Below are 21,201 nucleotides of genomic sequence, written 5' to 3' on the forward strand. Positions count from 1 at the left end.
GAAATCAGAAGTTTTCACAGTGAAGATTTCAGTTTTGCAAAGAGAACAATTTGGGTTGTTTTCCAGCAACCTTTTTTGGCCAAGTCTAGTGAGAAAAGCACGGGACTTCTCCTTCCCACAGAAGCTCACACAGCATCGTCAGCCACCTCTGCACAGTTGTGCACACAACACTCAGAGGCTCTCCTTGTTGGCCATCACTAGGTTTATGCGTAGGACCATGACTGTCAGACCCACAAACCCAGTAGAATTAGCCACAGGGCAGCAGCATTGTTTAACAAGGAGCAATCCAAATGGTGCCCTCCCAAGAGCAGTAACAGCGCCAAGCTGAGGTTCATTCCCATCAGCAGCTGCTCAGTGAACTGAACTAAACTAGATGGCCAAGCAGCTAGGTCTGAATACGTAGGTGCTGTAAGGGTGCAATGTGCTACCAGGAGCACAGGTCAGTGATCATCAGGCTGCCTGCATCCCCAAGCTCACCTGGGGCTGGCCCCTTGTTTCACCAAACCACTCGGGAGTGTTTTACAAAGTTCAGGGGACCACCTTCTTCCTTCCCTTTTAAAGGGAACATGGCTCTGCTAGCTCTTCTCTTTCCCTGCCCAAAGGAAAGAGCAGCTCATCCCCAGCTGGCATTCACAAAGACGATGATGGGGTTCAGTGTGGTTTGAGAGCAGCACTGCCTCTCGGGGCTCTGCTAACTGCTGCACGCCCTCCTGCAGAGCCTGCTCCTCTCATCACCTCTGTGTCACTGCCGATGCCAATTAAGGCTTCTGCAGAGCTCATCACTGCAGATGGGGAATGCTAGACCCGGCAATTACAGTGCTCCACTAGCGACCTAACCTGTGACCTGGTGGGAAGGCCCAAGAGCAAAGGGGAGCTCCCTCTTGGGAGCCACTGAGCGCAGGCACTTACTTTACCATAGTTGGTGGTGGTGACATTCCACTTGCGCACCCTGTTTCCATCATATGCATACGAATCCGGAGTGTCCCCAACCCCCTCCTGTGTAGAGAGGAGGCTAAGAATAGAGTCAAGCTGTCTGGGCGCAAGGAGCCCATCCCAAGCACCTCACACCCAGAGGGGCAGCCACTGCAATGGGAGCAAAGCCATGGGGCAGAGAAAATGGGCTTTCTGGCGCTCAGCAGCATGAGCACTCTGCTGGGGGAAGGAGAAGAGCGTTGGACCATAATTCTAGTAATTGACACACACACAGCCCCCAGATCTGTAGTCTAACACAGAGCATCACCTGTGATCCTCTCAGGGCAGCAGCAGATTGCTCTCTGCACTCCCACAGCGCCTTCAAAGATCCTGTTACCCAGTGGCACTTGCACTCCCACTTCCTATGCCTTTTTACAGACCACCACCCCACTGACCTTCAACCCAAAAAAAAGAACAGGAGCAAACCACACACCCAACACTCTAGCCAGTGAGACACCACCAGCTGCTCCCCGTCCACCCTGCCAATCACACATCAACATTCAAGGACAAACTGAAAACAGGCAGGCCAGACTCCAAGTGAAACAAACAGCCCCCAAATGCCTGGCAAAAGTTACCAGGCTTTGCTTATACCAGCCTGAGAAGCCATGTAGCATTTTTTGTCAAGAACCATGTTGAGGCTCAGATGCCACCACTGTTCCCATCAGCCCTGTATATCATGCTAACAGGGTGCCAGAGGAGAGAGCAGCAGGGAGCCCTATGTATCCTGAGATGCAGCATTTGCTGTCCCCAGTTGTGTATCCAGCATGAGCCCATAACACACGGGTACAGTGCAGGTGTCCTCCAAATCCCTCTAGTCTGCAAATGCAGCAGAAACCGCTTTTATGAGGTCTTTATTATTTTATGAAGATGTGACATTTACAGTGTACAAACTGTGCTGGGAAGTAGCTTTAGCGCACCAACAGAACACGCCCCCCGACCTCAGCATGCAGGCCAGGAACAGGCTGCAGAGCTGTGCAGTTACAGTACCTCCTGATTAAACCTGCAGTTGAGAGTGCACCAGCCAATCTGCATGAGCCCTTGGGAGGAGATGAGCACCTCGTAGATCCATTTCCCTGTAAGAGAGAGGAGAAGAGCAGCGATGACAGAGCCAGACAGCACAGGCTAAAAACTCAGTGCAACAGAAGAGCAGGCAGCTACACTGCCACTGCAGGAGAGGATGTGATGTCCGGGGGACCTTAAAGTCAAGCCCAACCCCCTCTGCCAACTCCTCCCATTTGGTATCAGACAATGGCTTCCCTCCCTTCCATCCCCACAGACCAAGTGGAAGGATTGGGGTTTTAAAGGCTTGATGAGGCTGCAGCATATCACAAACACCCTTGCCTCTCCAGCTGGGTAACCTGCAACTCCCTTCTGCCATGGCAGGCTCTCTAGCCACACCATCCACTCACTGCACTTACCTTTATACACGCAGGTTGTGGCCCTGATGGAGCCAAAGTTGCTGTGGCCAATCACCTGAACCAAGGAACAAACAAGGGAGATTTGTACAGCTGAGGCAGGCCCATAGATTCCCCCAGCCCAGGCCCCACCACTGGCACTTCCCACTGCATGCAGCCCAAGTCACAGGGGAGACTTTTCCATCATAAGTCAGGGAGACAGTTGCTATCAAAGGAAGCATATCAATTCCCAGGATCTTCAGGTAGCTCCAGACTGTTTGCTGCTGGATTGCATACATCCCATAACGCATGGTGTTTGCAAATACGTTAGGAGCTTAGTAGGAGCTCAGCAGCACCAGGAGGACCCAGCAGCAGCAGCCACCACCAAGTAAATATAGCTTGCTGCAGGTGCTGCTGAGAGTACAAGGAGGAGCGGGAGAAATGTCTGGATCCTAGATAAGCCATGTGAAGCTAGGATGAAGTCACAGATTCAGTATAGACAGCCTGGAGACAAGGATTAGTGAGTATTTATTAGGGTTCCCACCGGGTTCTTTCCGGACACTGAGAAATGACAACCCATGCTCTAAGGGACTCCTGATTTCAGGGCAGACAAGGAGATGGGGGTTCAGGGAGTGACAGGCAATTTACACACACATCAGTTTGACAACGCACTCTAGATCCAGGGGAGGATAGAGATGGGGCGGTGGTGGGCAAAGCAAGAAGGACCGAGGAGGAAGAACAACAAGAGATTGAGATAGAGGTGTAAGCATGGGGCAAGGGACATAAGGGGGCAGTGAGGGGCAGGATCGTTGAAGGCAGGTGGAGAATCTGCTAGATCCCAGCAGACTGGGCCAGTTTGCTTTTTCATTGAGTGTGCTGGGGGAGAAAAGGCTGCAGTAAGTGGAGGCAGTAGGGCTCAATGGGGGTGGCAGGAAGCAGGACTGCTTGGCCAATGGGGTAGAGCAAGTGAAGGAGGAGAGAACAAGTCAGTGCAGTGTTGGGGGCTCCCACAGCACCATGGCAGGAGCAGGGGGAATGGATGTTGGGAGTGAACCAGGGAGTGAGAATGGACAACAGGCTAGTGAAGGGAACGATGAGGGAACTGCCTGGCCCCTGCTGACCAGAGACCTCTGGTTACCCAATGGCCCTGCATGCTGCTTTTGATCTTTCACTGACTGAACCTGCAGCACCTGAGTATCACAGAATACAGGCTAAGTGCAATGCAACCTCGAGGTGATTTCAAAAAACAATTGAGAACCACCTCAATCTCATACAGACTATGCAATAATACCAGAGCAGGAGCAGCTTGCCCAAAATGCAGTTTGAAGGCACTGCCAGAACTCCTCCTCTTGGAGAATCTGTTTCATTCAGGAGTATTACAGCCTCCCAGAACATCATTTAACACACCAAAATGGCGGCAGGGGGATTTGCTCTGAAGAACATATTGCAAGAGGACAACACAGGCCTGAAGAGAGACCTTTAAATCCCCATGGGCCATTCCACACACACTGTGCTCCTCGTCACACTCACCCCAAGTAGGTCATCATCAACCAGGAGGAGTCCCTCAAAACCACTGATGTGGTCCAACACCACAGTAGAGGGACCAAGTCGCCCCTCTAATATCTGATCTGAAATGAGAGAGTGGCATGAAAGCCAGTCAGAGCAGCAGAGAAAGACACGTGGCACTTGTAGTACAAGAGTTTCGTGGACGCCATGGTATAGACTAGAAAAGAACACCTGGATTCTGCAGCTGAGGAGGAGCAGTAGAACAGAGTTATAGCATCAGATTATCAGCACTTCCAGGAGGCAGCAGGCTCAGGGTGGAATTTAAACAGAAGTTCTCAAAGCAATGCATGTTTTAGCCATGCAGCACCCAAGTCACATGCCCAGTCTCATATAGTACCTTGAAAATGTATCCCAACAGTTTCAGTAGCTTCAAAACAGTCTGGAGGCCATCAAAGCTAAACCCCAAGCCAAACATTAGACCAAACATTCCCATCTAGTGGTAGCAAGACACTCACACTGTAGGTATAGGCTCATGACTAGATACATGAAGAGGCAAAGCATCACCTCTTATGGACTGTGCTTTAATGACTGGGGGAGGGAACAAACGCCTCAGATCATGGCAGGTAAAAGCGTGGGGCTGAGGAAATTCAACAACAGTAGAGGAATGCATCAGAAGAATAAGCCACAGAGACTATCAACAAGCCTGCCTATTCCATTGAAGAATGGGACACTCCAGCTATTCTGCAGTATGAAATCTCAGCAGCAAGAGCTTGCTATATCATTGCTAAGGAGATGTCTCCAACACACCTGCCCAAACAAGAGTCCACTGCATAATGAGTTTGTCCATTCTTTGGAGCAAGCACCCCACTATCCATCTGGAAACATGGTTGTTACAACTAAGAACTGATCTGTTGCAGGGTTAGCCCACAAGTGCTTAGAATCCAGGAGTTAAATAGATGATGAATCAGAACATAGGAAAGCAAGAACCAAGCTCATTTAGGAATCAGTCTCCCATGAGACTGATTCTTCTCCCAATAAGGCACACAAGGAAGCTCCAAGAGGAGCAGACACCCAATATCTCCTACCTCGACTGTCCTCCGCACCACTGTCCTCTGCCAGCAATTTGTCGAGGTGCTCCTGCAGGTTCTGGAATGTCAGTGGCTTCCTGGGAATAAAGAAGAGAGCCCTTCAAAACTCAGTGTGTCACCAAGGTTTAACGAGTTCACACCTTGGGTAGCTTGTAAGCCAGAGCTGCCTGACTGTCCCCCGCATTGTCCTTTGCTGCTATTTATAGTAAAGCTCACAGTAATAAGTTCCACTTATCTGTGTTACATATCATTAACGGAAGGAACTTGAGGCAGACAGGCATGCTAGGATCAAAGGCTGAGACATATGAAGAACAACAGTGTTTGCAGAGAAATAAGCTAAATTACCAAAGGCCCTCAAGTCTTGGTGCTGATCAGCTGAGGTCAGAAGCAATTCCATGGAGAGTACTGTGAAACTGGCCAACTATATTACTATTACCACAGTGCCTAAAGCCCCATTCATGGACCAGGAACACATTGTGTTAGGTGCTGTACAAACAGAGCAAAAGGACAGTCCTTGGCCCAGAGAGCTGACAATCTAAATATAAAACGAGAGACAATGTAGACAGACAGATGGGGGCGCTCAAGGAAACAGTATTGGACAGCATGACAGGAATTGGTCTTGGCGCACCTGCAGGAGGGCTTTGAAGGAGGATAATGAGATAGCTGTGCGGATGTTTAAAGGGAGCTCCACCCAAGCACAGTACAGACCACTACCAGAGAGCACAGCAGCCTAGAAGATCTGCTTCAATATGGCAAGTTCCATTAGCCAAGAGCTCTGTTTGTCTGCACCTGAGTTGAGATAGTAACATACTGGGATCAGGCAACAGCCTTCCACTTCTCAGCTAAGTCCAGGGAAGCAGAGAGGAGAAAACCAAACAGAAGCCAGTTTGTTGGATCAATCATCCTTTCCTGGTCATCAGCCCCTATGCCCTTAAGGCTCCAGTCAAACAAAAGAATTGGAGTTTTGAAAACTGACATGCTGGTGCAAATGGAATATTCCAAGGCATGCTGGCTGGAAAGTTTGTGGTAAAGTAACATGAGACAGTCCTCCCTCCTCCCCCCATAACCTCAGCTTACCAACAGCCAAGAGGGCCCAGTGTTATTTTTAGAGGTGATGACAGATCAGATGTGAGCTCAGAATCTAAGCATAGTGGGAGGAATGTGACCCCCAGCGCCTTTTAAACACAGCCAGGCAGAAAGAGGAACATTTCACCAGAGGGGCTCCACACCATTCCAACTGCAACTGTACCCACCCCGAGCCTACAGGCCTTCCAGTGGCAAAGCTGAACACAAGAGTTACGCAACAAGAGGCCCCAAGATTCTGACCCATGGAATGTGAAGCAGAGTTGAAAGCATAAAAAGAATTTCAATGCCACAGCTTGGTGTCTAACTTTACTTTTGCCCTGCACAAGCAATTTCCTTCAGATGACACCTAATAATAAAGATACCAAGTATCAGAGAGATAGCCGTGTTAGTCTGTATCCACAAAAACAAGGAGTCTGATGGCACCTTAAAGACTAACAGACTTATTTGGGCATAAGCTTTCGTGGGTAAAAAACCCACTTCTTCAGATGCATGTAGTGAAAATTACAGATACAGACAAATATATATTGGCACATGAAGAGAAGGGAGTTACCTTATAAGTGGAGAACCAATGTTGAAGGCCAATTTAGTCAGGGTGGATGGACAATTCATTTGCAAATGTACACCATCAATTTGAACTTGAATAGGGACTGGGAGTGGATGTCTCACTACAAAAGCCATTTTCCCTCTCTTCGTATTGACACCTCCTCCTCAATTATTGTGAGTGGACCACATCCACCCTGACTAAATTGGCCTTCAACATTGGTTCTCCACTTATAAGGTAACTCCCTTCTTTTCATGTGCCAATATATATTTATGCCTGTATCTGTAATTTTCACTCCATGCATCTGAAGAAGTGGGTTTTTTACCCACGAAAGCTTATGCCCAAATAAGTCTGTTAGTCTTTAAGGTGCCACCAGACTCCTCGTTGTTTTAGTAATAAAGAGGTCACCATACAGTGCTCCCAAGACTGAGACAACAGAAGAAATATTACTGTCATAAGAAGTGTCTCTGTATTACACATGACAATAGTAGCATTGTGTCTAGTTTACAGGGCACTGACTGCCCAATTTTCACAAATGCTTACACAACATTTCTGCAGCACTTGTCACTGCATAAGCAAACTGGGCAAGCGTGTGCATGATTGATCAGGTAGATGCATAGCTGGCCCTAAGTACATGCAACCACTACATTTACTGTACATCTCCAAGCAACTTAGGCCTGCAATTACATGTGCACAATTCTATAAGTCAGGCACTGAAGTCTAATTGTGAGTGCCATTAAAGAAGAGACTTCTGTAATACAATGCACTTCCACTGGCTTGTTTTTCCCTAATGCCAGCATCACAGAGAGGCTTTGTTACTGACTGACTCTGGAAAGGATCTCCCAGGCCAACATGTCATGACGTGTCCGGAGGAAGGCAGGTGCAGCTTCACTCGCCATGTAAGAGTTAGAAGGCAACCAATACCTGTAAGCAGCTGCAGGCTGGATCCCATCAGCACTGGGAAAGATGCGGTGCAGATAGTCATTCAGCAGCTTGCTGTTCACTATCCCTGTAATGAACAGCAAAAGAAAGATAAGCAATGGGAAGTCAGGAAGAACACCTCAGAAATATCAACTGCACCTTCTTTGCTATGGTACATTCACAGCCCAGCTTGTCGCACATTAACTTGCCATACAGACAAGCCCTTACACTCTACTTCACCCAAAGGAAAATCATCTGCACAACACTGGCACAGCTTCTTACTTCAAGGCCTCTGATGCTGCACCCAGAAACACTGGACTTATAAATGGGAAGATGAGTTCCTGGTGGACATATAAGCTGCCCAGAAAGGGGTTCAGATGAAAACTATAATCCCCTGCAGCCTCAAAGTACTGCACAAGCAGCTCCCCCAGTCAGAAGGGGTGAAGACAAGGAGTCTGAGGCATCACGCTTTTGCCTCAGGTAGAGGAGCTGCATGCAGAGGAAAACCACTGTGGCAAGGGAGTCTTGGACACAGACAAGAGGGAGAAGCTCTTAGAGCAGTGAAAAGGGCCCCCACCCCAGGAGACAAAACCCCTCTGGGCTCTTAGGAAGGGTTTGGATCTTGTCTGCCCTGGAATTTTGCCCAACTGCAGCCCCCAGTGCAGCTGCACTGGGGCAACAAGTAAGTTCACTGCCATTGGCACCAGGACAGCTTGTCCCTGCCCAAAAGTGGGGTAAGATGCCCCAGTGCAAATTGCAGCTACTCTTGTCACACTGGGGAGGTGGCAGTGGTACGGCAGCACTAAAGGGTGGAAGTGGGGAAAATCCTCAGTGTCAACTAGAAACTGCTAACTGGCTTTTGTGAAGAACTCAGCCTAGGAAACAGGTGTGCCAGCCTACCCGCACATCTACACACTATGCAAGGGCACGTACCTGTGACCTTGGGCTTCTCAGACTCATTGCTTAGCCTGTAGTTCCTCCGGGAAAAGGCAGTCCCAGCACCTCTCGACGTCATTCTTCACAGCTGTGTGAACCACCACGGAGGCCAAAGTTGAAACAGGAAGGCACACCAGTCTGTCATTAGGAGCAAGGAGACTTGTTGGTGAGAAAGGTCCCTTAGCTCTTGCCCATCATTATGAATCAGAGGCAAGTACAGACTGTCACTTAGGTTTCCCTGGCTTTAGAAGTGCCCAACATGGCACTGAACGTGTACATGATGATGTCAGTCAATTAACAGGGTCCCTGCCCGAAGAGCTTGCCATCCAACCAGGGAAGTTAACTGGAGTAGGCTGCCAGCCCCACCCTCAGTCTCACCTGAGGCCTGGGGGAGTGGGAGACAAGGCAATCATAACACATTGTAATTCAGCCATACCCAGCACCTGACCCAGGTCATGCGACTCAGCGCCTGCATGCACCAGATTGTGCCCTCGCCCCCCATGGGCTCTACAGCCACCAAAGAGATTAGGCTGCCCCACACCTAGAACTACTGTGCAGAAACTGGGCAGCAGCAGTACATCAGTGCCCAGCATAGACACGCCTCATTAGAGAAGGGGCTCAGGGACAGCCATGTGGAACAAATACCAACCTAGCAGTTCCCACACTCATCCTGACAATACCCCACATGCCCGCAGAGATAGGAATAGACTGACATCTCATTCTTCTGTTTGACAGGTTGTACAAGCGGGATGGCGGAAGGCAGAGAGAAGCCTGAACCAGACAAAAGCAGAACCACATCGCTTACAAAGCAGAGGAGCCATAGAGCACCCAAGGGGTTTTTACAGGGACAGCAACTAATTTGGCTGGAAGTGAATGAGCTACTGGTGAAGCAGTTTTCAAGGTGAAAACCTAGCATAACCTGAATATTTCTGATTGAGTTCTAGTAATATTGGGAACAGAGTACTACCTCAGAGCTACCCACAGGTACCCAAGTTCTCACCCTGAGCAGATCACTGGCAGAAAGCACGGTTCTCTAGACATCACCCACGTTGTTTAAAGGCTGCTGCTAAGGACAGCAGACGTGTCAGTTGCCAGCTGTGTTCTGGCTCACAAGTGCTGTGCATCTACTGTTTGTGAGCAAACACTCTATTGAAAATCACTACAATCCTCCCACAAGTCCTTTGGAGAACAGCTGTCTGATCAACTTCAGTGTGTTCCCTGCTTGGAAGAAAAGGAGCAGACAGGAAGCAGGCAGTGCAAAGCAAGTGCCTGCACCCAGTGGAAACAGCACCAAGCAAAGTGTGGGTGGAGACTAGGGCAGCTCAGAGGAAAAATTGAGACCCAAGTCAACAATTTAAGTACCGCAGGAAGCCCATTGGTGGGAGGTAAGTTGGGACTGCTAGGCCAACAGGCAGCAAAGGAAGAAACAAGGGATTGTAGAGAGAAAACAGGATTTCTTCCAATTCCACCAGAGCAATGGAACAATCCCTACTGCACAATTGCCCTGAACTGTTGTGATGGTGGGGCACTCTCTCACCTCTCCAGTGGAGTGTAATGAAAAACAAAATTATGGGAACAACTCAAAGTTAGGATGTACTAAACCCCCAGAATAGCTTTCATCTGAGAGCCGGAAAAGAACCCAACAATGAAAGCAACACACGTGTGTTCTATAATAGCCACAATGATCTTGGCAATCTGGAGAAAGTCTGAATTAAACAGATTGAAATTCAATTAGGACAAATGCAAAATACTCCACTTCAGAAGGAATAATCAACTGTGCAAATACAAAATGGTAAATGACTGCCTAGGAAGAAGTACTGCAGAGAAGGATGGGGTGGTTATAGCACATCACAGACTAAACAGGAGTCAACAGTGTAATACTATTGCAAAAAAAATAATAATAATAATAATCATTCTGGGATGTTGTGAGGATGTGAGAATTTTCGGTAATTTTTATGAATCTTTGTGTGCCTCAGTTTCTCCTATACATAGTAGTGATACCCAGTGGGTGGGAAAGGACTGTTTGCTCTCAAGGCAGGTTAAGTGACTCAGGTACAATATGAATGTTGCCTATCTGTCAGACTAAATGAGTCATTGGGAAAAGCCTGGCCAAGAAAACAATAGCAAACCAGTCACCAGGACATCAATGTCTAGCAACCAACAACCCAGAAGGAGATAGATTTCCCCACCTCTCAGTAGGAAAACTGACTAACATCCCCCAGCTTGAGAACAAAGGCCGGGAGATGTGAGGTGGCGGGGAATAGGACCTGGCTGCTGGAAGGAGTTGGGACTCTCACCTGGGAACTGACCAAGGAGGTCAGACAGAGAGAGAGCGCTTGTCTGGGCTCTGACTAATCAGAATGGACTTGGGCTATGCTTTAACTTTCAGTTCTATTAGCTACTCTAAGGACTTCCTAAGCTGAGTTCCAGTTGACTAATAAACCTGACTGTTTTGACAATGGTGTTGAAGTGTCACTGCAAATGTTTGGAGAGGCACATTAATCCCTAAAGAATGTACAAGTCTCTACCGGGGTCCATCTCATGTGAACTAGCTTTAACAGAGCTCACGGGGTGAGGCAGGAGTGCTGGAGCACCAGAAGTTCAGTCTAAAGAGTCCAATCCTGTGCAGGATGGGTGAGGCCTTAGGGGGTCCGGCACACTGAAGAGGTTCCTCCTAGAGCAGGGGTGGGCAAATGTTTTGACCCAAGGGCCACATCTGGGAATAGAAATTGTATGGCGGGCCATGAATGCTCAGAAAATTGGGGTTGGAGTGCGGGAGGGGGTGCAGGCTCTGGGTGGGGCCAGAAATAAGGACTTCAGAATGCAGGAGGGGGCTCTGAGCTGGAGAGTGGGGTGCAGAGGGGCGGGGAGAGTTCCGGCTCGGGGTGTGGGCTCTGGGGTGGGGCTGGGGATGAGGAGTTTGGGGTGTAGGAGGGTGCTCTGGGCTGGGATTGAGGGGTTTGGAGGGCAGGAGGGGGTCAGAGCTGGGGCAGGAGGTTGGGGTGCAGGAAGCGGCGCAGGCTCCAGCTGGGGTTGTGGGCTCTGGGGTGGGGCTGAGGATGAGGAGTTTGGGTTACAGGAGGGTGCTCCGGCCTGGGATCAAGGGTTCAGAGGGTGGGAAGGGGATCAGGGACAGGGCAGGGTGTTGGGGCGTTGGGAGAGGCTCAGGGGTGCAGGCTCCGGGCGGCGCTTACCTCAAGCAGCTCCCGAAAGCAGCGGCATATCCCTTCTCCGACTCCTACACGAAGGCACGGCCAGACGGCTCTGCACACCGCCCCGCAAGCACCACCCCTGCAGCTCCCATTGGAGCGCCAGAGTGGGGTCATGCAGCTGCTTCCGGAAGCCACGTGGAGCAGCCCCCGACCCTGCTCCCCGGTTGGAGTGCTGGAGGGGGGCCATGCCACAGCTTCCCAGAGCCACGTGGAGTGGCCCCCAACTCCTCAGCTGGAGTGCCAAGTGGGGCAAGCCCCAGATCCCACTCCCCAGTGGAAGCTTGAGGGCCAGCTTAAAACGGCTGGCGGACTGTAGTTTGCCCACCCCTGTCCTACAGCGTGTCCCAAAACTAGGGACAAGCACCAATCCTGTGGATCCGTGACAGCTGTATTAGTAGGAGTGTTGTAAACAAAACACAAGAAATAATTCTTCAACTCCACTCAGAGCTGATAAAGCCTCAACTGTAGTATTGTGTCCAGTTCTGGGCACGACACTTCAAGGAAGATGTGGACAAATTGGAGAAAGCCCAGAGGAGAGCACCAATAATGATCTACAGTCTAGAAAACACGACCTATGAAGAGAGATTGAAAAAACTGGGTTTGTTTAGTCTGGAGAAGAGAAGACTGAGCGAGAACATAACAGTCTTCAATACATAAAAGGTTGTCATTAAAAGGAGAGTGATAATTTGTTCTCCTTAGCCACTGAGAATAGGGAAAGAAGCAACGGGCTTAAATTGCAACAAAGGAGGTTTAGGTTGGACATTAGGAAAAACTTCCTAACTGTCAGGGTAATTAAACACTGGAACAAATTGCCTAGGGAGGTTGTGGAATATCTGCCAGTGGATATTTTTAAGAAGAGGTTAGACATCTGTCAGGGATGGTCCAGAATATAATACTAAGCCCTGCCTCAGTGCAGGGGACTGGACTAGACATATCAAGATCCCTTCCAGTTCCATGTTTTACCCTTAAAGCTAGTTGCTATGCTGCATGTGCAGTTTTAAAAAAGTTGTTTGGGAACGGTCAACAAGCATGACACTTTACTTTAGCTTCAGAAAAAATAGCTGTGAAAACCAGGTAAAGGCAGGTTAATACAACACCTTGAGGTGTATTATGAGATAGGGAACTCAGTTTACCCTTCTCAAAACTGTACTTATTTTAACCTGCCAGAACACTTTAAAACAGCTAAAAAAACCCAGCAGAACAGGGACCAATGTATAGCACTTTGGATTTTCTAAAGAATTTTGACAGAGTCCCCAACAAGCGTTAAGAAAAATGATAGCAACAGCATGAAAGGTGAACCGCTGCCACTGCAATTAATTTAACAACTGCTTAATGCAAAAGGAAGCAAGGCACAGGTATAGAGGGCCAATTCTCAGTATGGAAAGACTAGAATCTGGGTACTTATGGATTAGTGCTAGAGCTGGTGAGGTCCAAGATATTTGATAACTATCTGGGAGAGGAGATGGAGTGGTTTGTAGCAATCTACCAAAGGCACATGTTGACTTTGGTTAGCATGTACTAGGAAAAACAGTGAGGAGTGCCACAAAGGCCAAACAGAAGTAGCAGCACAAGAGAAGAAGTTGTTCAGTGAAGGCATGTAAAAGGTCATAATGCACATAAGAAACAAACAAGTTCTGTAAAATCTGTAAATTCTCAGGAAAGAAATCGGTGACTAGTGGAGACATCTGTTCAGTACACAACAGCATTCACAAGACAGTAAATTTTTAGGCTGTTTTACGAGATAAAGTATAATGATGCCCACACAAGTGTGTCCTTACCACAGCCTCTCTCACTACTATACCCCCCTCTTCTAGTGACCTCCAGCGTGTGAGGAATGATCCACTTGTCTTACCTCTATTTTGTCCCTCACTTCATGAGGCCAGTTTCATCAACTAGATGATCAGAGCAGGCAGTTCTGAGATCAGCCCACTTTACTGCCCTTATTGCCACTATAATAGCCATAAACAAAAGCTTGTGCTTAAAAGGGACTAAGACTCGGTACACATGATATCCCTTCTACTGCAAACCCTAAAAAGCAAGTTATGGAACAGCTCTTATCTGGACCAAACTACCCATGTAGCACCACTTCCAGAGAAAGCAACAGGCTCCATACCACACTAAACCTCCTACTGACTCCAAATAATGAAACACGCTACACAGCACACTCACCTCCCTCACAGGTTACAACAAAGCCTGGACTACCTGCTGTTGCCATACTATGCATTCTGTATTTATGGGGAATGGGAAGGCTGCAATTAAGGTTTTGCTCAATATTATTAGGGCTTCTTATGGGCCACAGGAGAACAGCATTCCTTTTTTCCAGTGCCCTCTTAAAACATGTTTATCTTTTCATACAGTAAGAAAATAGTCTTAAAACCAGGTGTTATAGTGAAAAGCCATTCTAATCTACATTCCAGTGGCTTGTATCACACACTGGCTCTCAAGCTCCAAAACTGCCAGAGGCTTTAGGGAAATGGAGGCCACTTCTCTTGACAACAGCCTGTAGCTTCAGTCCTCTTGGAAACAAAGGCCCCCACACCAGTTAAACTGCAACCATTTTTACTAAGAGTATAAGTAATTTCTGTCTATGGTAAGTTATATGAACTGACAGTCATTTCAAGGAAAGGAAAATTGTAATATAACAGGCAAGACAGAAAGACAAACTTTGCTTACCTTACAACCCAATCTTTTAAGCATATGTCTACATTATAAGCACTACACTGGCACAACTGCTATGCCACTGTAGCTCTGTAGTGTAGACACTTATTACAGTGACTAAAGGGGTTTTTCTGTTCTTGTAGTACAGTTTCTCTCAACCTGGAGATTGCAGGAGTTTTAAAGGGGTCACAAGCAAGGCCGGAGTAAGACTTGCAGGGGACCAGGGCAGAAACTAAAGAGTGGGATCCCACAGAAGGCACGTGCAATCGTCTCTGGGAGCAGAGCCAACACTGGATGCGGAAGCATTGACACTGACCCACGGGCTGGGTGGCCCACACCCTGGGCCCACGCCAAAGCCCCGCCTGGGGCTGAAGCATGTAACTTAGCTTTATGGGGCCCCATGTGGCATGGGGCCTTGCTCGCCAGCCCTAAGTATTAATCATAATTTACTTAATGATATTTAAGGGCAAGGGTCACAATTGGGGGGGGGGGGAGGGCAGGGTGACCAGCACAAAAAGGTTGAGACACACTGCTGTAGCATTGACCTGGCTGCGACCACAGTGGTTAGGTCAACCCAAGTGCCAGCGCGAAATTTTTCACAGCCCTGAGCCATGTAGCTAGTTTGACATAAATTTTAGGTGTAGACCAGGCCTCAGCATACATTTGAGGAAAGCTGGCAACAAGCTTCAACGATACAGAAAGCCAGCCCTTTGTTAGCAAGAAAGAGAGGAACAACAGGTCAAATGCTGGAGAAAGTTCTTAAAAAGCCCACTTTTAATTAATTTTCATAAATAAACTCAGATTTAGTTAATCTGTCAGAAAATTCATGTTTTACCTAAAGGTCATTGCTGCACACTGGGGGATTATACAACACACTTTTCATGCAGAACAAAGTGAATGAATGCCTGAAGTGAAAGGTATCAGGGGATAGCAGTCAAGTATCAAGTGTCAGTATATAATGCCTGCATCTGTAACTTTCACTCTATGCATCCAAAGAAGTGAGGTTCTTACCCACGAAAGCTTATGCCCAAATAAATCTGTTAGTCTTTAAGGTGCCACCAGACTCCTTGTTGTTTTTGAAGTGAAAGGGGGAACCCCAGAGGTGCTCCCACATGCATACTAGAGCCATCTCTTTGGGCCTGCAGCACAGCAAAGCTGACTGCAGAAGATGGACTTGGGCTCCAAGGCCCACAGGCTGCTTGCACTAGTTGCAGATACATCTGTCCTAGCCCCCAGGCAAGCAGCTCTACACCCAGCACAGCGGTCACTTAGTCCCCATCACCCTGAATAATCTACCGCGGTTCTCCTGCTCCCAGAAGGCACAGGCTCCCTGCTGAACTACCCTAGGCTTCAGCTGGGTGCAAAGGTAACTCACCAGTCTCACTGCTTTTATTGAGGGAGCCCATGGGCTTTTAGTCTAGGAACACCCACTTCCCATCAGGGCCCCTGCTCCCACCACCAGCCCCCGACCCACCCACTCCCACCCAGGCCCCCCCACTAGCTCCCATCCCCCACTCCCGCCCAAGGACACCTCCCCCCACACCAGCCCCTAATCCATCCACTCCCGCCCAGGACCCCCTCCCCTCAGTTCCAGCCCCCGACCGTCCGCTCCCACTAAGGGGCAGCCCCCAACACACCCAGGAGCTACAACGCCCAGGGCGCTCAGGAGCCGGGCTCGGGCCAGGCCCGCAGACACTCACCCGCCCGCGCCACAACAGCCACAACAACCACCCGGCTACGGACGGAGCTCCGGCAGGGACACTGCGGCCGGGGCGGGGCCGCGCCACAGGCCCCGCCTCTCCGCGCGGACAGCCTGATTGGCGGAACCGACAGCTCCCCGTGGGCGGAGCTCTGGGCTGGGCTGGCGGCGCAGCGCCCCCTGCTGGGGGAGAGCGCCGGCTCAGCCTTAGCGCCTGGTGTCTCGCGAGTGTCCGGGAACTGCGGGATCTCGGCTTCTCCGTGCCGTGCTGAACCTGGAGGGGCCCCGGTCGGTGCAGCACGGAGCGGCCCTGCAGCAGGCCCGGAGCTGGTTCCGAGTCCGGATCCGGGTCCGTTGGGGGGCGCGCTGTCAGATCTGGGGGCCAGGGATGTGGAGATTGCGGGCTCCCTTATCTGCATATTATGTTAGCTTATCTATATAAAATATAGCCAGCCTTCCCAGGCTCCACCAATATTTAGGAACATGGGCCTAGCTCCACCAATGTTTGGGCTTATATTTAATCAGAGCCATCCCGTCCAGAGGACAGACTGGGCAGGTGGGGTCCAGGGAAGCCTGGGGGGCTAGCAGGGGGCCTGACGACAGCAGGAGCAAGCGACCTGGCTCCACCCCGACCCTGGCCCCAAGCCCTTGCTCCACTTCTTTCCTGCTTCTGCTGCCTCCCCCAAGTAACACTGGGAGCCAGCAGGGCGGGCTGGGGCCAGGTCGCTTGCTGCTGCCAGCGCCAGGCGCCCCTGCTAACCCTTCCGGACAACCCTGAACCCCACACACCCCTGAAACACAGGGGCCCACAAAGCAATTGTCAACATGGTTTCTGTAAAGGGAAATCGTGTCTTACTAATCTATTCGAGTTCTTTGAAGAGGTCAACAAATATGTGGACAAGGGGGATCCAGTGGACATAGTGTACTTAGATTTCCAGAAAGCCTTTGACAAGGTCCCTCACAAAGGCTCTTAAATAAAGTAAGTTGTCATGGGATAAAAGGGAAGGTCCTTTCATGGATTGAGAACTGGTTAAAAGACCGGGAACAAAGGGTAGGAATTAATGGTAAATTCTCAGAATGGAGAGGGGTAACTGGTGGTGTTCCCCAAGGGTCAGTCCTCGGACCAATCCTATTCAATTTATTTATAAATAATCTGGAGAAAGGGGTAAACAGTGAGGTGGCAAAGTTTGCAGACAATACTAAACTGCTCAAGATAGTTAAGACCAAAGCAGACTGTGATGAACTTCAAAAAGATCTCACAAAACTAAGTGATTGGGCAACAAAATGGCAAATGAAATTTAATGTGGATAAATGTAAAGTAATGCACATAGGAAAAAATAACCCCAACTATACATACAATATGATGGGGGCTAATTTAGCTACAAGTCAGGAAAAAGATCTTGGAGTCATTGTGGATAGTTCTCTGAAGATGTCCGTGCAGTGTGCAGAGGCGATCAAAAAAGCAAACAGGATGTTAGGGATCATTAAAAAGGGATAGAGAATAAGACTGAGAATATATTATTGCCCTTATATAAATCGATGGTACGCCCACATCTCGAATACTGCGTACAGATGTAGTCTCCTCATCTAAAAAAAGATATACTGGCACTAGAAAAGGTTCAGAAAAGGGCAACTAAAATGATTAGGGGTTTGGAACGGGTCCCATATGAGGAGAGCTTAAAGAGGTTAGGACTCTTCAGACTAAGGGGTAATATGATAGAGGTATATAAAATCGCGAGTGATGTGGAGAAAGTGGATAAGGAAAAGTTATTTACTTATTCCCATAATACAAGAACTAGGGCTCACCAAATGAAATTAATAGGGAGCAGGTTTAAAACAAATACAAGGAAGTTCTTCTTCATGCAGCGCACAGTCAACTTGTGGAACTCCTTATCTGAGGTGGTTGTGAAGGCTAGGACTATAACAGCATTTAAAAGAGAACTGGATAAATTCATGGTGGTTAAGTCCATTAATGGCTATTAGCCAGGATGGGTAAGGAATGGTGTCCCTAGCCTCTATTTGTCAGAGGATGGAGATGGATGGCAGGAGAGAGATCACTTGACCATTACCTGTTGGTCCACTCCCTCTGGGGCACCTGGCATTGGCCACTGTCGGTAGACAGGATACTGGGCTAGATGGACCTTTGGTCTGACCCGGTACGGCTGTTCTTATGTTCTTATGTCCTATGGACGGGACGGCTCTGCTTCAACCTGTTCTGGGCACCACCAAAAATTATACAAACCTGTCGCCCATGCCCATGCAGGCAGGGATTTCCCTACACCCCTCTGAATTTCCCCAACACCCCCCTAGTGGTCAACTGGTCACATGCATTGTTACCAATTGAGTCATTGGTTGGAAATTGTAATTGAAATATAAACATTAATACACACTTTAAAAGCATATACAGTGTATGATAAAATACTTGTACCTGAAAAAGTGTAATAGGTTTGAAAAGTATGAACAAAGATTAGCATCTTGTCTTCATGCACCTGTTGTTTTTTCTGACAATGTTGGCAGATTTGTTTCGACAATGTTGGCCAACCTTATAATTTCAAATTATAATTTGTAAGCAATGTCTGAATGAGCTCTTCCCTGACAGCTAGTGATGAGCCAAGGGAGGGAGGGAAGGCTTTAGGACCAGACTGTATTTACATGAACTCACCTACTGTACCTAGGTATCCAGCAGACAGAGCTTGTGTTGTCCAAGTGATCAGTTTTGGCTGGTGTTGGGTTAAAAATGACTTTAGTATTGAATGTGGGGGTCATGGAATGTTGTTACCCTTATTGTATGAGTAAAAGACAGCAGAACTATACTTAGCCTGTCCTGATTGAGGGGGTCACCCTCAATGCTTAATTTTTGCCAGGGCTGAGCCTAGCACCTCTAGGCTTGGCAGTTCATAGCCCTGGGACCTCTGGGCTTGCTGCATCAGTTACGAAAGTAAAAAAACTTGCTTGAGCCCTGGCACCTCTTTCATTACAAATTAAGCACTGGTCACCCTTAACTGAACAGCACTCACTAAGCAAGGTGTGATGTTGCACCCCATAAGGCTTTATGGAAATTTGCTTATAAATGTATATATGACAAAACTAGAATATGTTTTATGCTACCTATGCCATATAACATATCTCTGTGAAGGTTATGATCTGCTGAATCTATTCCTCCTATTTGTATGCATGTATCATTTTTGTGTTCGAAGTTATGAATATTGGCTGTGTACTTGCTTGATTTCTAAGTAGCCTTAATAGAGCATTTGGTCAGCTTCTTGAGAAAGGAATGTGTAAGTTAAGAGCCCAATCAAGAAGCACTTAATGGACAATGGATCTTGGAAGGCTCCAATCCACATAAGAAGTCTACTTGAGGACGTTCAAGGCAGCATGTGAACCATGGCTGCTACCTGTAAGTTCTGAGTCATGCGTGGACATGTGACTTGCCCATGTGACTCCAAAACTCCATCTTGGAGCTGGACTTTGCATAGGAGAGAGGAGGGGGGTCTCCACCCACAAGAGAAAGTCTGTTTAAACCCTTGGGAGACCCCTCCATTTTGTCTTCAGCTGACTCAAGAAATAGCCTCTCCACCCGCAAGGATACCTGAGAGAAACTGGAACAAAGGACAGTAACTACAGGGCGTGTGATTGCTGGACCCAGACTAGAAGGAGACTGGTCTGTAAAAGGAAGCTTACTGGAACACCTCTGAGGGTGAGGTTTTAGCTGTATTCAGTTTTATTACTGTATCAGGCTTAGGGCATGGCTACACTTGCAGACGTAGAGCGCTTTGAGTTAAACCAGCCTTCGGAGAGCGCAGTAGGGAAAGTGCTGCAGTCTGTCCACACTGACAGCTTCAAGCACACTGGCGTGGCCACATTTGCGGCACTTGCAGCCGCATTGGGAGCGGTGCATTATGGGCAGCTATCCCAGCATGCAAGTGACTGCAACATGCTTTTCAAATGGGGGTGGTGGGGTGGAGTGTGACAGGGAGTATGTTGTGTGTATGTGGGGGGAGAGAGCCTGGGTTTTTGGAGGTCTGAGAGCATGTCAGCATGCTGTCTTGTAAGTTCAGACAGCAGAAGGCCCCTTCTTTCCCCTCACCTCTCTCTCTCTCACACAGCATTCCACAGTAATGGTTGATTTGTCTCGGAGCAGATAAGCAGCCGGCTGTCAGAAACAGAGCTTTCAAAGGGCACTTCCGAATTCCTGCAGCAATTCAAAACAATGACAAAAGTGGCCACTTGACTTAAGGGGATTATGGGACGTTTTCGGAGGCTGATCAGAGCGCAGTAATGCAACACCTCGTTCACACTGGCACCGCAGCGCTCCAGCGGGAGCGCAGCAAACATTATTCCTCTCGCCGAGGTGGAGTACCAGGAATGCTCTAGCCACAGAGTCAGAGCGCTCTATGTGCCTTGCCAGTGTGCACGGGGAGTGAGTTAGTGCGCATGGGGCTCCTTTATTGTACAGTAACTCACAAGTGTAGCCAAGCTACATGGCCTTAGACTTGCATATTTTGTTTTATTTTACTTGGTAATTCATTTTGTTCTGTCTGTTACTACTTGGAACTACTTAAATCCTACTTTCTGTATTTAATAAAATCACTTTTTACTTATTAATTAACCTAGAGTATGTATTAATACCAGGGGGAGGGGGCAAATAGCTGTGCATATCTCTCTATCAGTGTTATAGAAGGCGAACAATTAATGAGTTTACCCTGTATAAGCTTTATACAGGGTACAACGGATTTATTTGGGGTTGGACCCCATTGGGAGTTGGGCATCTGAGTGTTAAAGACAGGAACACTTCTTAAGCTGCTTTCAATTAAGCTTACAGCTGTTAGGGGACGTGGTACAGACCTGGGTCTGGGTTTGCAGCAGGCTAGCAGGGTTGGCTCAAATCAGGGAGGGCACTGAAGTCCCAAGCTTCCAGGGCAGGAAAGCAGGGGCAGAAGTAGTCTTGGCACATCAGTTGGCAGCCCCAAGGGGGTTTCTCTGATCCAACCCATCACACTAGGGGTTTGGATGGCAGATCCCAGTGGAGAGAGAGATGGGGGGGACGGGACACAGGGGTTTTGCTTGGTGGTGTGGGCTGTGCCTTAGGGCACATCTACACTGTCAAAGTTACAGCACTGCTCAGAGAGCGCTGAAGAAAAAACGCTGTTGTGTGTTCACACTGACAGCTGCCTGCACAATAGTGTGT

General features: G+C 48.5%; 1 protein-coding gene across 5 annotated transcripts in view; it reads right to left on the reverse strand.

Annotated features, from left to right (window-relative positions):
- Positions 1 to 16,097, reverse strand: part of RNF123 (ring finger protein 123) — a 128,939-nt gene extending 112,842 nt beyond the window's left edge. For all 5 annotated transcript variants that reach the window (XM_054033815.1, XM_054033814.1, XM_054033816.1 and 2 more), the window contains exons 1-8: positions 16,015 to 16,097; positions 8,442 to 8,582; positions 7,512 to 7,596; positions 4,958 to 5,037; positions 3,897 to 3,994; positions 2,391 to 2,445; positions 1,960 to 2,045; positions 910 to 996 (exon numbers count right to left, since the gene is read on the reverse strand). In XM_054033815.1, the coding sequence (XP_053889790.1) occupies positions 910 to 996; positions 1,960 to 2,045; positions 2,391 to 2,445; positions 3,897 to 3,994; positions 4,958 to 5,037; positions 7,512 to 7,596; positions 8,442 to 8,523 (573 nt within the window). In that variant the 5' untranslated portion in view covers positions 8,524 to 8,582; positions 16,015 to 16,097. The remainder of the gene's footprint in view (positions 1 to 909; positions 997 to 1,959; positions 2,046 to 2,390; positions 2,446 to 3,896; positions 3,995 to 4,957; positions 5,038 to 7,511; positions 7,597 to 8,441; positions 8,583 to 16,014) is intronic.
- Between the last annotated feature and the right edge of the window lie 5,104 nt (positions 16,098 to 21,201).

Source organism: Malaclemys terrapin, chromosome 7, assembly GCF_027887155.1.
Source record: "Malaclemys terrapin pileata isolate rMalTer1 chromosome 7, rMalTer1.hap1, whole genome shotgun sequence".
Taxonomy (NCBI): domain Eukaryota; kingdom Metazoa; phylum Chordata; order Testudines; family Emydidae; genus Malaclemys; species Malaclemys terrapin.